We start from the raw sequence: 18,704 nt of genomic DNA, 5'->3' as shown, positions 1-18,704 counted from the left end.
CCAGATTTCCATTGTTCTACCATTGGTAGAACCTTCAGCCATCCAGGCCCTAAGCTCTGCGATTTGCTCCCTAAATCTCTCTCTCCTCCTTACAAGGCTCTGCTTCAAAGGGAAAATTGACAGTGAGTCACAAGAGGTGGTATCACCAAATGGTTCGATGAAGAAGATAGGTTGGAAACAGAGTGGAAAATCCGACAGTATGATATGAGACTGAATTTAACCGAGGATAATTTGATTAGAGCATTGTACGACAGTGATTCAACTTTTAGGGGCATCCGCCAGGCAAATCCCGAGAGACAGCGGTAGTTTGAGGCGAATTGATAATTGATTTGGCGCCAGTATGGAGAGGATAGAAAAGTTTTTAGACTTTAGGTAAAAAATAAGTGTAAAATACTGCCACCTAGTGTAGGAAGTACAATTCTTGTGACAAAGTGAAATTGGGAGATCCTCAAATGGCTAACAGGGCTTATACTTAAGGAAGGTTTGAAATCGGGACGGAGAGAGGGATGATTCAGAGTTATATACTGTGCTGACCTACTATTTGATCCAAAATTCTTCGACACCAACGTTACAATTAGCTACCTGCACTGTGGCTATACAATGCCAGAAACAGACACAGTCCTTGGAATATTCTGTCTTAAACCACACTGATAAGTTACACTGTGTCCTTTGGCAGACATTCAATAAGGTTTCTTACTGAAAAACCTTGCCATATTTTGGCTAAATAATGAATCATTGTGACTTTTCTGACCTTAGTGATAATGTAGGAAAATGCTATGCGCAGTCTGAAGTTGGTTTCTCAATCGCCAAAAGTGATGTTAACCCCATCAACTGATTCATATTGAACCCATAACTGCAGTGTTCATTCAGCATACTCTTGGACAGCTTTAAGTTGCTATGTATTTTAAAACCAGTAAATAGGCAGCCATCATTAAGATTTAAGAGTAGTTAGTACACACTCCTCTCAACAGATCTTTGGAGAGATTAAAAAATGCAAATAGGAACAGGAATAATTAGGCCTCATCTGGAGTACTGCATCCAGTTCTGGGCACCATACTTAAAGAAGGATGTGAAGTCATCAGAGAGAGTACAGAGGAGATTCACAAGAATGATTCCCGGAATGAAGAACTGTAGCTATGAGGATAGAGCGGAGAGGTTGGGACTGTTTTTCTTGGAGAAAAGAAGGCTGAGAGGAGACTTGATGGAGGTATTCAAGATCCTGAGGGTATGGACAGGATAAATAGTGAGAAACTGTTCCCACTCAGGAGAACATCAAGAACTAGAAGGCACAGGTTCCAAATAATTGGCAAAAGGAGTAAATGTGATGTGAGGAAATTGGAGTCGGGATCAAAATTCCTGAAAGGGTGGTGGAGGCAGGTTCGATCGAGGTACTCAAAAGGGAATTGGATTGCTACCTGTAAAGAAATAATGTGCGAGGTTATGGGGATAAGGCAGGGGAATGGGACTAGGTGGAATGTTCTTTCAGGGAGCTAGTGCACTCAATGGGCCAAATGGCCTCCTTCTGCACTGCAAAGATTCTGTGCTGTGATTTAACCCCTTCATGCTGTTCCGCCATTCCAAGTAATCATGACTGATTGAAAATTTAACTCTATAAGCTCAACTTATAATGAGTATATTAAGGGTGCAACAATTCACAATAAAGGCAGGAACAGGAGGACTTGGGGTGGGTAGACAGGGGATTCACGGCCACTTGGTTTGATTTACTTTGATTACAAGTTTACAACAGGAAAGTGGGCAGTCAAAATCACATTGAGCTTCTCCAACTTTTCAAACCCATACAACCAGTGATGTTTGGGGGTGTTGACTCACCCTCTCATTTGCCATTGTTGGTATTTGAGCTCATTAATGTAGTTTAGAATTAACGATCCATTCAGAACAATATTTGATGTATTGTCTGCATAGATACTCAGCAACATGTTAACGTTGGAAACTAGAAGTTGGGAGGTTAAGATCAGCAGATGAAACTTTCAGGCTTCACGCTTTCCTGTGTTCTAAATCAACAGGATTTCACATATACGCTTCAACTGAAGAGAGATGAGCTGCGGCTGGTGTGTGCCTGTTCATTTTCTGCACTCCTACAGTTTGTCATGTAGAGATACGAGTAAAACAATTAAATGTGCAACATGAGCAGAAAAAGCATGGTCATCTTCAGATCATTCCCCTCACCTCTATGCTGACTGATCTGTTGCTGGCTTGCAACTATTTTTAATTTTTCATCTTGGTTCTCAAATCCCTCACCATCTTGAACCTCCTGCGGCCCTCCAGGAAACTTGTGCTCCTCCAATTCTGCCCTCTCTCAAGTCAGATCTTAGTCACCAGATTCCTTCCCCCAACTCCTCTGCCTCTCCAACCTCTAAGATGCTTCTTAAAACCTACTTCTTTGGGTCAGCTGCCCTAGTGTGGCCTCCATCAAATTTTGATTGACGACATTCCTATGAAGTGCCTTGGGACGTTTTACTGGGGTAAAGGTGCAATATAGATGCAAGTTGTAGTATGCCTCTACATCTCTGAACAGAATGGCCTCCACGTTAATTGGCACATGGGTAACCAGTTTGCCTCAGAGGCAGAAGGCAGGGTTCAAGTTCCATTTCAGAGGCTTGAGCACATTGCTTGCAGCTCAGTGCAGCACTCCCTCAGTTCTACATCATCAGAGGTGTTATCTTTCAGATGAAACTTTATCACTATTATCAGGTGAATGCATCCTTTTTTTTTTAAATTCATTCACGGCATGTGGGCATTACTGCCTAGGCCATCATTTATTGCCCATCCCTAATTGCCCTTATGAAGGTTGTGGAGAGCTGCCTTCTTGAACAGTTGCAGTCTATGTGGTGTATGTAAGTACACCCGCAGTGCTGTTAGGAAGGGCGTTCCAGGATTTTGACCCAGTGACAGTGAAGGAACAGTGATATATTTCCAAGTCAGGATGGTGAGTGGCTTGGAGGTGGTGCTGTCCCCATGTATCTGCTGCCCTTGTCCTTCTAGATGGTAGCGGTCATGGATTTGGAAGACGCTGTCTAAGGAGGCTTGCTGTGTTCCTGCAGTGCATCTTGTAGATGGTACATACTGCTGCCACTGTTCATCAGTGGTGGAGGGAGTAAATGTTTGTGGATGTGGTGCCAAATCAAGCGGGCTGCTTTGTCCTGGACAGTGTCAAGCTTCTGGAGTGTTGTTGGAGCTGCACTCATCCAGGCAAGTAGGGATTATTCCATCACACTCCTGACTTGTGCCTTGTAGATGGCGGACAGCCTTTGGAGAGTCAACAGGTGAATTTCTTGCCGCAGGATTCCTAGCCACTGACCTGTTCTTGTGGCCACAGTATTTACATGGCTAGTACAGTTAGTTTCTGGTTAATGGTAACCTCGGTATAATGCAAAGAGCAGGGGACATTTATTCCTCAATGTCAGGCAGATAAGCTCATTGCTGTTAATTACTGTGTTTTAATTGTGTCATATTTCTGGCTCACTTCAGAAGAGCCAAGTGCTTTTGGACCTGTAAGGTGATATATAAATGCAAGCTGAGTTTGTTTGCCTGACATCTACAACTAACACTGCACTGCTCTGAACAGTGTAATCTACAGGCTCAAATCCAAAACATTGTCTAAAGATCAGCCAGCAACGTTGGCCCATAAAAGACTTCCGTGTCCTTCATTTTGATTTTGAAGTTTATTAAAAATACTTTCTGCAATGCTTGCTACCTCCAGAAAACTCTGCTCATTTTCAGAAAGGAAAGGACACGCTCAAGAGTAATTTATATTTGCTGTGGGTTCTTTCTTTCTCTAGGAAAGTTTAAGTCATAATGATAAAATAGCAGTAGGTAGTTGCATCATGAAACTAATGCACAATGCACATTTACCTTCCAAGTTACCACCACTTAATGTTATTCCAATTACACGTGGACCTAAATTGTTAACTGTGTGAACGCTATATACCAAAACTAGTTTTGAATAGTCTAAGCTTTAAGTATCATAAGAATTTATTGCACTTTGCTGGCTGTGAGGAAAGGGTAAACACACTCAAATGTTTTAATTAACAGATTGATGGGCACAAACACTATTGTCAGGTGAATGCAAAAAAAGTGCCATGGCATTTTTATTATTTATTCATGGGATGTGGTTGTCACTGGCTAGGCCAGCATTGATTACCCATGCTTAATGGTCCTTCTTGAGCCATTGCTGTCCACAGGGTATAGGTACACCCACAGTACTTTTAGGGAGCGAGTTTCATAATTTTGACCCAATGACAATGAATGAGTTAGAATAGTGAATGGCTTGGAGAGGAACTTCCAGGTGGTGGCATTGTGTGTCTGTTGCTAGTTCTGGAGCACAAGCCTTCAGTATTATTGCGGGAATATTGTCAGGGCCTATAGCCTTTGCAGCATGCAGTGCCTTCAGCTGTTTAAATATCACATGGAGTGAATCAAGTTGGCTTAAGACTGGCATCTTTAATGCTGGGGACCTCTGGAGGTGGTAGAGTTGGATCATCCACTCAGCATTTCTGCAATTGTGCAAAGAACAGGGGAAGACATTCACCAATTGAGCAGTTCTGTGTGACTATGCCAAGCAGACTAACACTATATCACCTTGTGCACATGTCCAAGCCAGCATGCAAGATGACTGTATCCCCAAGGATATGTTACATGGGGAAGTAGCCTATGCTAAGAGAGCAATAGTCCGATTCAAGGATGCTGTGAAGAGACAAAAAGCCCTCAATCATGACATGTAAGAAACTGACAATTGATGCAAATAGTAACACTAGCTATAGGCAGGAATTCACCATGAGGTGTGGTTTCAGAAGCGCTAAGACAGACAACAGCCCTGCAAACAAGGTGTCAAAGATCACCCTACACCACTGGTAAGGTGGAACCTGTCTGCACTTTCCTTTCGAGAATTGGCTTGTTCAGCCATCAAAATATCATCCCCTGCAGATGGAAGGAAGCTAATCAGGGCACAAACCACTGAAGTCTTTGGTCCATTCATTAGTCCCAATTGTTTCACATGAATACTAGATATAATGCTTATTTCTTAAAACCAGCATTGCAAGATGCATGTTAATCAGGGGTCTTCATGCAGCAATTAATTATATTGGAGGTTCTTAGCCTGTAACATATGGCTATGCTTTAAGGGAGCAGGACCAGTTCCTTGTTAGGAAGGGTGCCAGGATCATCTTTCCCTGCTGGTTTGAACTTGTAAAAATGTCTTAATGTTACAAAAACAACCACAAAATTCAGAAGTCATTAGTTCTAAGGAAACTTTGGCACTCACTACAGTTTTATTTAACTTTAGTGGAAAGAGCAATGTCCTCAGTCATCCATTACCAACTGGTAAGTCTTCTATTAAACTACTTGATACTTGTTGGGATTAAAGAAAGAGGGCAGATGGTTTGCGTATGGTACTCAGGAACAATTTAGTGGTAAACATTGAATTTTGACTCAGAACACTTGAAATTGAATCCCTGGGATGAGCCGATTTCAGGCAGGTGAGGGGAGCTCACAGCTGGTCTCAAGTGGAAAGGTGAATTAAGGTTCCTAATCACTACTAGAAATCAGTAGCTCATGCATGATAGTCAAAGCGCCAAAGTTAGCTCACACATCCAGAACATAGCCACTTGGAGGTGCTATGCTGCCCGAGTCTCTAGAACCAAATCTCAGCATGGGGCAGAGTAAACCCGTTTGCCTTATTGAGACCACTTCAAATCGCCTGTTGCAAACAGCCTTGTCCTTGTAAGGGCATGTTTACAGTAAACCAGTGTTTCTGCAGTGGTATAAAATGAGCGATAGGCTGATTGTCTCACAATTCCTGTGGTTATAAGCCACAGTCAAGCTTAGTGCCAAGTTTATCAAAGATAACAATACATAAACACCAGTGTACCAATTGCGACAGATGAAAAACTGCTATCAAACAAAACAAAAACAACTAATGCAACTCCCAGGACACAATTAAAACCACATTATGAAAGCCATGTTCAGTTAACCATTCTATGGCTATAACTCATTCTGACCACCAATAACCGTCACCATGGACACAGGTTGAAATCAGAGCCTAATGGACCTGGTAATAGATCGGTCAAGTTCAGGAACTTCAGCTGAATCAGGAGAATTTTCTTGGGGTACTGCAGTTATGCTCCCTGCCTTGCTAGTGTCCAACATTAACATCTACTGCATTCTTACCCAACAGGTTCCAATTCCCAGCATACGTTTTTTCTGGCATTTCAACTAATAGTGGTGTTTTCAGCTTTGCATATAAAACATTTAAAAAATAACTTCTACTCCAAAAAGACAGGTCTGATTGCATTTTGATAGCCTGCAAAAGATACCAAAAGATCCAGGTTAAAAACCCAGAAGGCCTGATAATCCTATCAGCAGAACTCACACATTAGCCTTTAAAGGTTAAATTTTTCTGCATGAAGTAAATACATTTGAGACAATGAATTGCACAGCAAACAGCATGAGAATTATATGTGCAAACTTTATTAATCCCTCTGGTGACATGACATGAGGGCAGCAGGAGGGGGAAGTCAAATGCACATCCATTTCTTTTTGCTAACCAATACGTTTGCGCAACTGTACAAAGTAAATATTCACAATACCTTTGATGCTGAAACTTTAACAGCACAATTTCCCTTTAAATGCACTGTCATCACTATAACCAGCATTTCATACTGGGCTGAATCAAATTCTCATCCTCATTATCACATGGCCCCCAACTAACTGCTGTTCAATAAAGACCATTTGCCAGAATGTGTTCTGCTAAAGATTCAAAAAACTTCAAAGAGTGCTGACGCTTGGGTTTACATTCTATTAAACCTAATATTCATGATTAGCAACAAGGGTCCTTATCATAAATTTTACATTAGGCACAAAATGTTTAATAACAGTGGCACAGACCATTTTTGGCAATGGGGGCCCAAACTGATACAGAACAGAATGCTCCATCCATAGAAGCTAGAACCCTTCCGCACAAGGGAGGCCAAACAGGAATTTAGTGCTGTACCAATAAAGAATGCAAAGAAAAGTCTGCATTCAACTAACTGCACTTTCAGCATTAAATATTTGGCAACGCATGCAGATACCAGCGAAGTTAATTCCAAGCATAAACTCCAGGGAACATTTGAACACTGCCTTCAGTACCATTACTCCTCATCTCAATGCATCACCCAAGCTAAATGTGTGGGCAAGGGGGAAGAAATACAGTTCACATTGCACTAAGCCACCAGCTTTGTAAACAAAAATGGTAGCTGTCTACTGGAAATATTACTAGATTCAATAAGCTAGTTAACACTTTCCTTACTTATTTTTAAATCAGTGCCTCAGTTTGTATTTCCCAAATACAATTTTAAAAAAAGCTACATTTTAAGGTAGAGTTGAAATGTAAGTGTGTGTAATAAATAACAGTAACAGAAGTCCTTTATAAATCTTCATGCTGCAGAAGTGTTCAGCCATAATCCTGTGCTCTATGGAGGTCAAATGCTTTCATGAAGATTTGGGTAGCAATGGTGAAACTGACAACTCATGACACTCTACATGTTGAAGCCATAAGCAGGCTGAGCGTAGCCAGCTGGATAAGCATAAGCATAACCAGGCTGAGGGGGAACTGCAGTGGGGCCTGCCGTCAACATCAACTGCTGACCTAGAAAATCAAAGCAAAAATATTACAACGTGTACAGAATCATATATTGCTGCACTGGGTACCTGCCAGTGGTTTACAGAGGACAAATTTCAAGTCTGCTGCAATTAATACCCATTGATTGGGTATTGAGACTTCAATATACAGAAAACGAAAATCCTTAAGCAAATCTGCTTCATAAAAATAAAGTTTCATAGCGCCAAGTTACCAAATGGATAACACTGCTTAAAACAAGCTGTTCAATATTTCACTTCCATCACATTCAACAGTTTATACAGGGACAGACCCCAGAAGTCTGAAGAGGGACTGACTTCATCCTAGATCCATGAATTAAGCATTTTTCAGTAAAGATTCAGGAAGCCCTATCTCATTCGGCCCTTCATCTCTCTGGGCAGAGGGTGCTAGCAAAAGGCAGTCTGAAAAGGAAAATAGGAAAAGTTGCACAGGTTTCAATTAAGGGCAAGTATTACACTATTTAATTTTGTAAAGATGTAAGTTCAGTACTTTAATGAGATAGGAGTGATGCTGCAATGCATGTGTGCAGGTAGGCAAAAAATGTCTTAGCCGCTACAACAGGTTGTTCAACATGTGAATTCTCACATATGCAACTGCTCAGGGAGAGAATAAACTGCAACCAGTTAGGTGAGCTTTAAGTAGAAAAGTCAAACCATCAATTGAGATCAAATGAGTGTGCTGGGAGAATTAGAGCCAGCCGTTATGGATTTAAATGCATCAGGTTTGATAAATTAAACTTTCAAATAAGTGCAATTGTGTAGATGAATACAATGGACGTACTGTATATCAATGGACAGCATCTGGCAAGGCAACAGAATATTACTGCACCAAGTAGAGGGTACAAAAGGAAGTGGGTGGTGTGGATACAAAGTGGTTTGCTGGGCCTCAAATCTGTATCTAAGCAAATGGAAACAAGCTATTTGTTGGTGATAACTGATTTTTGGAGAACCAAAAAGAACTACAAGTCTTCAAGAGGGCATAAAAGTTGGCAGTGAGTGCAATGTAAGAATCAAGGCATTAAATTGGGAAAATGATGTATGTATTAAGTGAAAGATGGAGCTTTCAAGATGCCGAGGTCAAATAGTTATCAAAAGCACAAGTACAGAAGCCATAAAGCATCTGCAAGTTCAAATTTTAGCTCCACTTGCTGCTTTGAAATTTATGCATATCCAGAGATGTGCAAGCTCACTTTTGAGTAGTAGAACCAGAGTTCCACCATGGATTAAGCATTTCACTTGTCAAATTTCCATGTAAAACAGCTTTGTTCAGATTTGGTTTAAAGCATTGTTCAACCTTTTCTATAGGCTGCTGCTTTGATGTTTAGCATGCAGGCAATCTCGTATGGTAGTTCATCAATCTGGTGAAGGTGTGGCTTAGTGCTGTTCCAAGCACACCTAAACTCTCTCCAAGCCTGGTTTAGTGAAACTATAAATTATGGCCATCTGATGGTGTACAGTGTTATGAGTGTCCAATATTGATTCCTCACTGACAGGACCACTCCAGTAGCTGTCCTTCAGCTAAGTCAGTGATAACAGGGCACTGTGGTAAGAGGGAGGCGATGGTGTAGTGGTATTGTTGCTGGACTAGTAATCTAGAGACCAAGGGGGCCTGGGTTCATATCCTGCCGAGGCAGATGGTGAAATTTGAATTCAATAAAAGTCTAATGATGACCATGAAACCATTGTCGATTGTTGTAAAAACCTTCAAGGAAAGAAATCTGGCCTACATATGACTCCATACCCACAGCAATGCGGTTGACTCTTAAATGCCCCTGAACTAATAAATGCTGTCCTGGCCATTGACACCCACATCCCATGAACAAATAAAAAAAAAACTCAGCTCCCTTAGTGTTTCCTCTTAAGGTGATGTCCAGTGGCATCAAACATGTACCAATGTCAAAGTGAGGGAGATGGCTGTAAAGAGGAAGCAGGTGGGAATTAGATTTAATCACCCTCACTGGATTGGAAGCTGCAAAACTTAAGGGTCAAAGGTTCCAAAAGTCATTGTTTGAAGAGCCTGAGGGTCAAACACATCTAACTACCCAGCATTGTGCCCTCAATCAATTCTGTTGATGGTTTAGAAAGCCACATAACAGGAATGAAGAATCTGGGATTTTTTTCTCCATTCATTGTACAGGATGTGGGCATCACTTGCTTAGACCAGCATTTATTGTCCATCCCCAATTGTCCTTGAGAAGGTAGTGGTGAGCTGCCTTCTCGAACTGTAGTTCCTGTGGTGTAGATATCCACAGTGTTGTTGCAGAGGCAGTTCCAGGGTTTTGACCCAGCATTAGTGAAGGAATGGCGATATTTCCAAGTCAGGGTAATGAGTGACTTGAAGGAGAACTTTCAGCTGATGGTGCTCCCATGTATCTGTTGCCCTTGTCCTTCTATTTGGTAGTGGTTGTGGGTTGTCAGCTGATAGTTTCTGAGACTATCAAGTTATCAAACTTGGACACCATTTCCCCAATGATGGCGAGGCAGATCCCACAGCATAAAACCAATGCTGGAAACTCATAAGATATTGCCTGACTCAAGCAAGAGAGAGTTAGTGTTTCAGATCAATGAACTCTTAGTTCTGAAAGGAAATTATTTTTCTCCATGTCTGCCTGATTTGTTGGGTGTTTCCAAATTTCCAATATCTGAATATTTTGGTTTTGCACAAGACTTCAAGTTTTGTTCTGAACCATGATGAACTGTAATGGACATTACAATTGTCTAACTCACTAGGATATGATGAGCAACAAGTCAGCTACAAATATGGGACTGGAGTTTCATGCAGGTCAGGCTAAGGCATTAGTGAGCCAGTTGGATTTTTAAAATTTGGCAAATTTCATAACTAACCAAGATTATATACAATTTTCCATCTTATCATGGTGATATTTGAACCAAAACACATTACAACTCAATTAAGCAAACCTACCAAATACTAGTGGAGCTGGTTCAGTCACTTGGTCTTCATCTTTCCTTAAGCTATCTGAAGCATCAAGTTTATCTACCTATGGTTTAAAGATTAAGAAAAATTTAAAGTTCATCTGAAAAGTTAAGGCAATATATAACAATCCACTCATTGCTCACAAAGTTACAATCCTCCAATAAAAGATGTTACAAAGAAACATCCAAAGTAGAGTTCATACAGCCAGGATACTTACCTCCATTTCAGTATTTGCATGAAAGGGCCACAAAAAGGCATTCTATTACTGGAGGAGAACTTTGTCTACAGTGAGCAAGTTGCCTGGGTAAAATCTACACTATACATTAAAGGTTCAATGCATCGACCATGGAAAAAACTGTGCAGGTGACAAGACAAAAAGACAGTCATTTAATGCTTGGAAAAGTTATGCATATTGATCTTAAACCAGAAATTCTAAGTGTTAATGCATAGTAAGAAACGAAATTACAAAAAGGTAATGAGTAAATTTTGCAGAATGCTGTGAAGACAATTTCCTAATTTTCTCCCTTCTGAGGCGCAACATGACGACAGGATGGTTCTACATTCAAACAGCAGACCCCATTATCTCAAGAGAGGGTATTAGGTCTAATAAGCATGAATTTAAATAACTAGGCTCAGCTCTATCAAACCTACTCTGTACCCACATCCCTCTTTTTTTTGGGGGGGGGGGGGCGGTGGTGGCGGCGGAATGAGGACAGTTCAGAATCAAGAACTGTTAGTTACTTCAGACAGACAGACAGAAGGGTTGAGTGTAGTCTCTACTATTGCCCTAGCAATCAGCCAGTGGACTGAAACATGGGACCTTTACTTTGTAAAATTTAGCAACATATACAACAGTATTTGCCCCAGCCAGAGTTACTAGAATCATTCCAAAAAAATGTTTTTTTGGAACAGGGTCAGTTTCCACAAATAGATGACAGTAGCCAGTATGCCAAGCAGGAACAGAACCTCCAGCCCACAACTGGGCAAAAAAAATTCTCTGTACCAAACATGGGAGAAAGGAAGGGTGGGGTGCTGGGAGGCAGTGAGGGGGAAGGAGCAGGGAGAATGATCATATCGTCCAGTATCAATTATAGCCCAACATACACAGACCTGATCAACTGGCACATGTTCCTGCACAGACCATGCTGGAATGAGTCATATTTTTGAGCCAGTAAATGAGGCCTATTACTATGCACTTTTGTCAACTGTCTATTGAATCAAATGCCAGTTAGCCTCATCAATATTGCTTTGGCTTTAATCAGTTATTGAGCAGTTGACTTGAAGTGTTATGGTGAAGGAAACAAGGCAAAAGAAAACCAAGCAGCATCACTATGAACGTTAAAGGGAAATTAACCTCTGCAAATTGCAGGTAACTGAGCAGTTGCTCATGTTTTATACTTTCAAAAAGCTGAAATGCACCATTGTAGGGACATAATTTGAGCTGTGCTGGACAGTGGGTGGTAAATTTACTAGTTAGAAGTAAAAATATCAATTCTTTTTGCAAAAACTGAACAAGTTTTTAACAGGCCAAGATTAAAATTTCCTTAATATCTGAACGGGAAGACGAAAAATGTCTTTAGATAGCACATTGAAAATAAAGATGGTCAGCTCAACTCACTCCTAGGGTAAATTGTACCATGTTCAGGACCCATCTTGTTGGCAAGTGGTGAAAACACCCAGTAGGGTTTTAAAGAGCTGGAAAGTTGATTTATAAAGCCATATATGTAATGTAAACACATCCTTGGAAAAGGAAAGAACAGCAGGGAGGTTTGATAGGACATGTTTAATCAGCATGTATCACAGGAGTCTCAGAAGGTAGAAAAGTACATTAAGCCAAACAAAAATCTTGCAGTTAGATAAAACAACAAGCAAGTTTTATAAAACAACTAGCAATTGAGATATTTATTAAGGATTAGTCTACACTAGAATTACAAGGCACTGAATTATGGTCAGGTTAAAGATCTCCCTCTGCATTGAGCAAAAACACCTACAGCTACAATTTCAGGGAGTCCAACTACATTAAAGAAAAAGCAGATGGTCACCTTTTCCATTAATTCATCAACCTGCAAAAAAATTCAGAAGTGAAACTTGAAACCTAGAGCAAAAGAACAAATTCAATCACAAAATCAAAAAGCAAAATTGTGATCCATGCAGAAAGATTTTCTAATTAGTAGGGCTGCACCAGGAGATGTTTCAATTTCTGGTTGGAAAACAAAAACAATTCAAAAACACCTTCACTTTAAAGGCTACAGGTAGGTAATAGTTGGCTAGCTTGTCTATTGAATGCCACCATGAACTATGAAATTCAACATGCATTGCTACAGGTTAGCCATTATGTACATATTCAAGGCTGCACCATCTGTAATTCACTTACTTATGCAACTGCAATCTTAATTTGCCTTAATATTAATTGAAGTACACTCCATAAAAGACAAATTAATGCAGACTCCGTGGAAATATATTTTATATGTAGACAAATTACCCAAATGTCCACTGAAGCACTTGTCAACAGCAAATCCATTGCTGTAATAGTTCATGAATATTTAATCTGTTAAATTTGCTGTAGTGTCTATTCTAGTTTGCTAACTACACTTCAGCCAATCTGAACATCTAAAGCCAAGCCTGACCTTTGGAAAACATAGGTACCGTGATACAGTTTGATGCAGCGAATTTTAAGCTTGGTTGTTTTTGAACCAGTTGAAAAATTGCTACACTAGGACACAAGAGGCAATCATGTTCGAATTGCACCTAATTAAGAAATAAGAAACTGTGCAGAGAGTAAAGTTTTGCATTAACTTGTGCTTATGTGGTGTATAAAATCTGTGCATGTTGCTAAGCACCTCAACTGTACTCAAGCTTCTCATTCAAAGCTTCTAGGCTCAAATTGCTGGACCTGCACGGTCACTGGGCAGGAAATTGTACTGGAGGTTGCCCCACTTCCACTCGCCTGCCAAATCTTCTACTGTTCGACAAATTTCCAATTTCCACAATCTGCTTCTCCAATTCTGACCTCTTGTACATCAGATGTTAAATCGATCCACCACTGGCAGTCATTCAGCTGCCCCAGCTCGGTGCGGACCTACATCTTTCTTACACCTTTTTCTCCTTTATGACACTTAAAGTCTACCTCTGATCAAACCTTTAGTCACTTCTAATATTTTGTGGTCCAGTATCAAACATTTAGCAACACTCCAGTAAAGTGCCTTGGGATGTGTTACTGCACTGGATGCACAAGCCCTAGGATCAGTTGGAATACAAAAACCACCAAGTGCACTTAAAAGTTACCAATTCTACTCATGCTCGACTATGCAAGAATGTCTACTCAGACTTAACAGGGTAAAAGGTAATAACAGATGAAAGCCCGGCTGTAAATAAATGTATTATCATACTAGGGCAACGCTTGTGCTAAAAATCAAAGTTAAGTTGAACTTTTAGCAAACTGTCATCTTTCATACTTTCCAAAAGGTTCAATATCTTGTTTGCAAATGCAATCTCTTTAGTAAGCTGCTTTTTTGTTAAAAATGTTACACTCTGTTCTTGTTGGCAGGCCAGTGATGGGAAGTAGTGCAAAGGCTTAAAAAAAAACCTATGGTTTTCACTTACTTTGCTAAGATATTCCCTCATAACTTGAATAAAGTATGGCATTGCAAAGTCCATGATGTTATGCCTCCATGACAGCTCAAGAACTACATCTGGCCGTAATAAATCATAGCATGTGAATAAGCAGGATGCAAAACATTCTTGCTTGCCCTCTTCCAAGAACCACTGCAAGAGTTTCTCAGAGAGTTCTGTGTCCTTGGATTCTGCTGTATATTGCATTGCATCCTGCAAAACACAAGACAGTTACTCAAAAGTCTAAGCCTTACACAAAATAAAAAGTTCTGAATCAAATTTTTCACCAGTGTCTGTTGAATTGGATTGAAAACGTTCAAACCGATGCTTACCTTGTATAAACGGTCCTTTTTGCAAAGTTCCACACTTTGTTTCCAGCGATTGTTACCTTTGTAGAGATAAGCAGCAATGCGCCTAAATTCAATTAGTTCATGTTTTTCTAAGCGCTGAGCAAGGATAATGTTGTCAAAGTTATCATATGCATCAATAGATGTACGCAAACCCTGTAAAGGATGAAACAAAACAGCCAAAGTTGTCAGAGCAGATTTCTAAATGCAAGTTGCTGACTGAACTTTAATTCAAATCTTTTGGATTTTGTACTTTGAATAAAACCCAACTGCCTACACTTGCTCCCATTCCAAAAGAATCATCAGGGATGTCTTTTAGGGTTGACAGAGAGAACCAGCAGCAGCTCCATGGAGGAAGAGAACTTGGGGCTTTGATCCAAGTAGCTGCAGCATCATGTACTCAAAGACAAAGGGTAAGGCTAGCCACAGGGGTACAGGGGTATTATGGACCAAAAATACTTCCTAAAAATGCATTTAAAATGAGACACCCATAGAAAATTTACAGCACGGAAGGCGACCACTCGGCCTATCTTGTCCATGCCAGCCCGAGGACACCCAAGGGCCCTTTCTAATCCCACTTTCCTGCACCCGGCCCTTAGCCCTGCAGATCCAGGTACTTTTTAAAAAAGAGTTGAGAGTTTCTGCCTCTACCACCAACTTGGGCAGCGAATTCCAGACACCCACTACCCTCTGCGTAAAAAGGTTCTTCCTCACGTCCCCCCCTTCACCTTCTGCCACTTATCTTGAATCTATGTCCCCTGGTTCTAGAATTCTCCACCAAGGGAAACAATACAATATATACAAGGAACAACACTGGTTCTATTTAAAGTATGGCACACCAGCACCTAGAAGTTCCAAGCCACTCACCATCTGGAGCTGGAAATATATCACCATTCCTTCACTATCACTGGGTTAAAACCTTGGAACTCCCTTCCGTATCTACACCACATGGACTGCAGTAGTTCAAGGTAGCAGCTCACCACCACCTTCTCAAGGGCAATTGGGGATGAGCAATAAGTGCTGACCCAGCCAACAACACCCACAGCCCATAAATGAAAAAAAATAGTTCTGAGCTCAATTATGAAAGACAAACCAATCCTCAAATCAGTTGAGACATGAAAAACAAACCTTCCTATTTAATGGAACATCTTTATCCCAAGTGAAGTTAAGATATGGTACAACTTGGTGTTAAATGGACACCCAATCAATTGGAAAGCAGGAATTCCCTAAAGCAGTGATGAGTCACAGGTAAATATGCAATGGAAAGAATACCCTTTGCTAAACACCATTTTCTTTTTTTCCCTGATCCTTCATGGGCTATTCTAAGTACCTCAGGCAGGGAAACTATCCAGAGCAAGACCACTGAGCTATGAAAAAAAGCAGCTTGATAATTTACCCAACAGCTCAGGTTAAGCTTGGGAATTTACGAGCAATTAGTTGTCCTGCTCAAAAAGTTTAAATACATTGTTTTACACAGTTCTGCACTATACCTGATAATCCTCCTCTTCAGTAAGCAGGTTGTTCAGAGCTTCATTCACAGATTTGTTATTGTGATTCTGCACTGAGCGCAAGTACGGCTTAATTAGTGGCAACTGGTCTACCTGCAAATCATAGAGCACAATCAAGCAAACACAACAGCTAAACACTTTCGAAGTTATGCAGCATTAACCCATACACAAATTAGTTTTAAGAAATGCACAACACGGCCACATATAAATCAGTTAATGGATTTTGACCTGCGCTTCACAAGTAATGGCTCACCTTACTGAAGAAACTGACTGCCCTGGTGTGGTCTAAACGTGGAGACAACACCATTAATAGATCGTTGATCAATAGTGGTTTGAAATCCAGATAGAACTGCAGAGCCTTGTAATACAACTCTACATTGGCAACCTGTGAGGAAAATTAGAGAGAGAGAGTTAACATCTTGCGCAAGCCACCTCAAACACTTGCTAGGCATGAGGAACAGAATCTTGACTGTTAAATCTTGTTACTTCAAAAATCTCCTACCAATACCCACGTAGCAAAAGCTCTATGCTAGGTAACAGTTTCAGTATTTTGACCCAGCAGTGAAGCAACAGCAATCTGCATAAAAACATGACTACCCAGAAACAGGAGGGTCTGTAAAAGGATATTTCACACTGGGTATGACAGCATATTGTACTATCTGCAACACAATTACCTTTGCAATAATGTCTTTGTACTGCCCTTCCTTCCAAGCATCTGTTGGATGACTCATCATTGTAATTACTGCATTGTCATACTCTTCATATTTATCATACAGGAAAACCAGCTCAGCCCAAAGATGGGCCTGCTCTGCAGCACGAAGGACCTGGAAAGCAAGAGGCAATGATCAAAGTTAGCAAATTCTCGTTCAAATGAGACCAACTAACCAACAAGCAAATAGGTTCCAATTACAAAATTTCAAAAAAGGAAATTCTTGATTGTGTTTAAATCAAATTCAGTAAATTTGGTATTACATTTTTTCATCTTATGCTGTTTTCTATACAGAACAGTAAAGTATGATAAAGCATAGGAGGCAGCCATTCAGCCCATCATGCCTGCTTTTTGGTAGAGCTATTCAGTTAGTCCCACTCTCCTGCTCTTTCAGCATAGCCCTGTTAAGTATATTCCCAAGTATTTATCCAACTGCTCTTTGAAAGTTGAATCTGCTTCCACCACCATTTGAGACAGTACATTCCTGATTATAGTTCTTTGCATAAAAGTTACATCACCTTTGGCTCTTAAATCTGTGTCCTCTGGTTACTGACCTTATCACTAGAAATATTCAAAATGATTTACAGTTAGCACCAAACTAATGCTGACTTGGTTTTCAGTGGCAGATATTCTAAATAGACACCTCCAGCTTTGAAAATTCTTTAAAGAATAGCTTGATTAATGTCCGAATACCACAATCCAAATGAAAATAAATTCAAGCCCATTTCACCAGGGAGAAAGCAGTTTGCAGTGTTCTGCCTTAGTTGAGTCTTCAATGTGCCATCACCTTTAAGCCACTTGAAAATATTTTGCAATGGTTATGAAGAATGGTGCACTATGCAGGGCAGTTCAAGTCTGGATAAAGCAGAATCAGCTCAAGAGGAAAGTGTAAACTGTGTAAATACCTTTGGAATATTAACTCTGGACCAGAAGAGTTCCAAATGTTCTCGCATCTTTTGAGGCTTAAACTTGGAGTACAGGATTGCCAGCTCTGTAAACATTCCCATATGAGCTCGTTCCAAACCTAATGCTGCTTCCAAGAGGGAGATTAGTTCCTCAAAATACCCTCGATCCTAGTATAAAATAAAGCAATTTTTAATACAAGGGTTACACAATGGCATAAGAACATAAGAGTAGGAGGCCATTTGGTCCCTTGAGCAGGCTCAGCTATTCAATAAAATCATGGCCTCAGCTCCACTTTCTTGACTGCCCCTCAATCTTTCAATCCCTTGTAGATCAAAAATTTGTTAACTCAAGCTTCAAATATATTCAATGACCAGCCTTCCTTGCTCAGATGGAAAATCCCAAGACTAACGACACAAAGAAGAAATTTCTCATCAGTTCCAAAAGGAAGACTTGACCATCTCTTAGCTAAAATCCCTCAAGGGGAATCATCGTCTCATCTGCCCTGTCAAATTCCCTCAATCTCATGTTTCAATAATATCACCTCATTTCTAAACTCCAATGTGTGTATGCTCAAACTGTTCAACCTTTCCTCAGGACAACCCCTTTAGTCCAGAATCAATCTAGTGAACCTTCTCTGAACTAACTCCAAAAGTAGAAGGAATCAAATTATACACTGTTGATTCAGGACTTGAACAGGTTATCTGTGGTTCTTGCATGTCAATAGTTACCTAGTAACAAGTAATGGTTACTGACAATCAGAAGGTGCAGAGAGGTATCAGGCAGATGATTTAATGTAACAAAAAAATTGTTATTCCATGAATGAAAATATGGGGGTTGCTGGCTCAGCCAGCATTTATTGACCATCCCTAACTGCCCTCATGAAAGTGGTGAGCTGCCTTCTTGAACTGCTACAGTCCATGTGGTGTAGGGACACCCATAGTGCTGTTAGGGGGAGAATGTTCCAGGATTTTGACCTAATGACAGTGAAGGAACAAGGACATATTTCCAAGTCAGGGTGGTGAGTGGCTTGG

General features: G+C 40.5%; 1 protein-coding gene across 4 annotated transcripts in view; it reads right to left on the bottom strand.

Annotated features, from left to right (window-relative positions):
- Positions 1-6,464: 6,464 nt before the first annotated feature.
- cltcl1 (clathrin, heavy chain-like 1) overlaps positions 6,465-18,704 on the bottom strand; it is a 69,309-nt gene continuing 57,069 nt past the window's right edge. Inside the window, exons 25-33 of one of the 4 annotated variants that reach the window (XM_041202514.1) lie at positions 17,673-17,840; positions 16,733-16,882; positions 16,312-16,443; positions 16,041-16,151; positions 14,536-14,706; positions 14,195-14,416; positions 12,634-12,654; positions 10,580-10,655; positions 6,465-7,645 (exon numbers count right to left, since the gene is read on the bottom strand). In XM_041202514.1, the coding sequence (XP_041058448.1) occupies positions 7,536-7,645; positions 10,580-10,655; positions 12,634-12,654; positions 14,195-14,416; positions 14,536-14,706; positions 16,041-16,151; positions 16,312-16,443; positions 16,733-16,882; positions 17,673-17,840 (1,161 nt within the window). In that variant the 3' untranslated portion in view covers positions 6,465-7,535. The other 3 variants (XM_041202516.1, XM_041202515.1, XM_041202517.1) reach the window with 3 other exon arrangements.

Source organism: Carcharodon carcharias, chromosome 13, assembly GCF_017639515.1.
Source record: "Carcharodon carcharias isolate sCarCar2 chromosome 13, sCarCar2.pri, whole genome shotgun sequence".
In the NCBI taxonomy this organism is placed as follows: Eukaryota; Metazoa; Chordata; class Chondrichthyes; order Lamniformes; family Lamnidae; genus Carcharodon; species Carcharodon carcharias.
The sequence above is the reverse complement of the archived record's forward strand: the minus strand, read 5'-3'. Positions and strand labels throughout refer to the sequence as shown.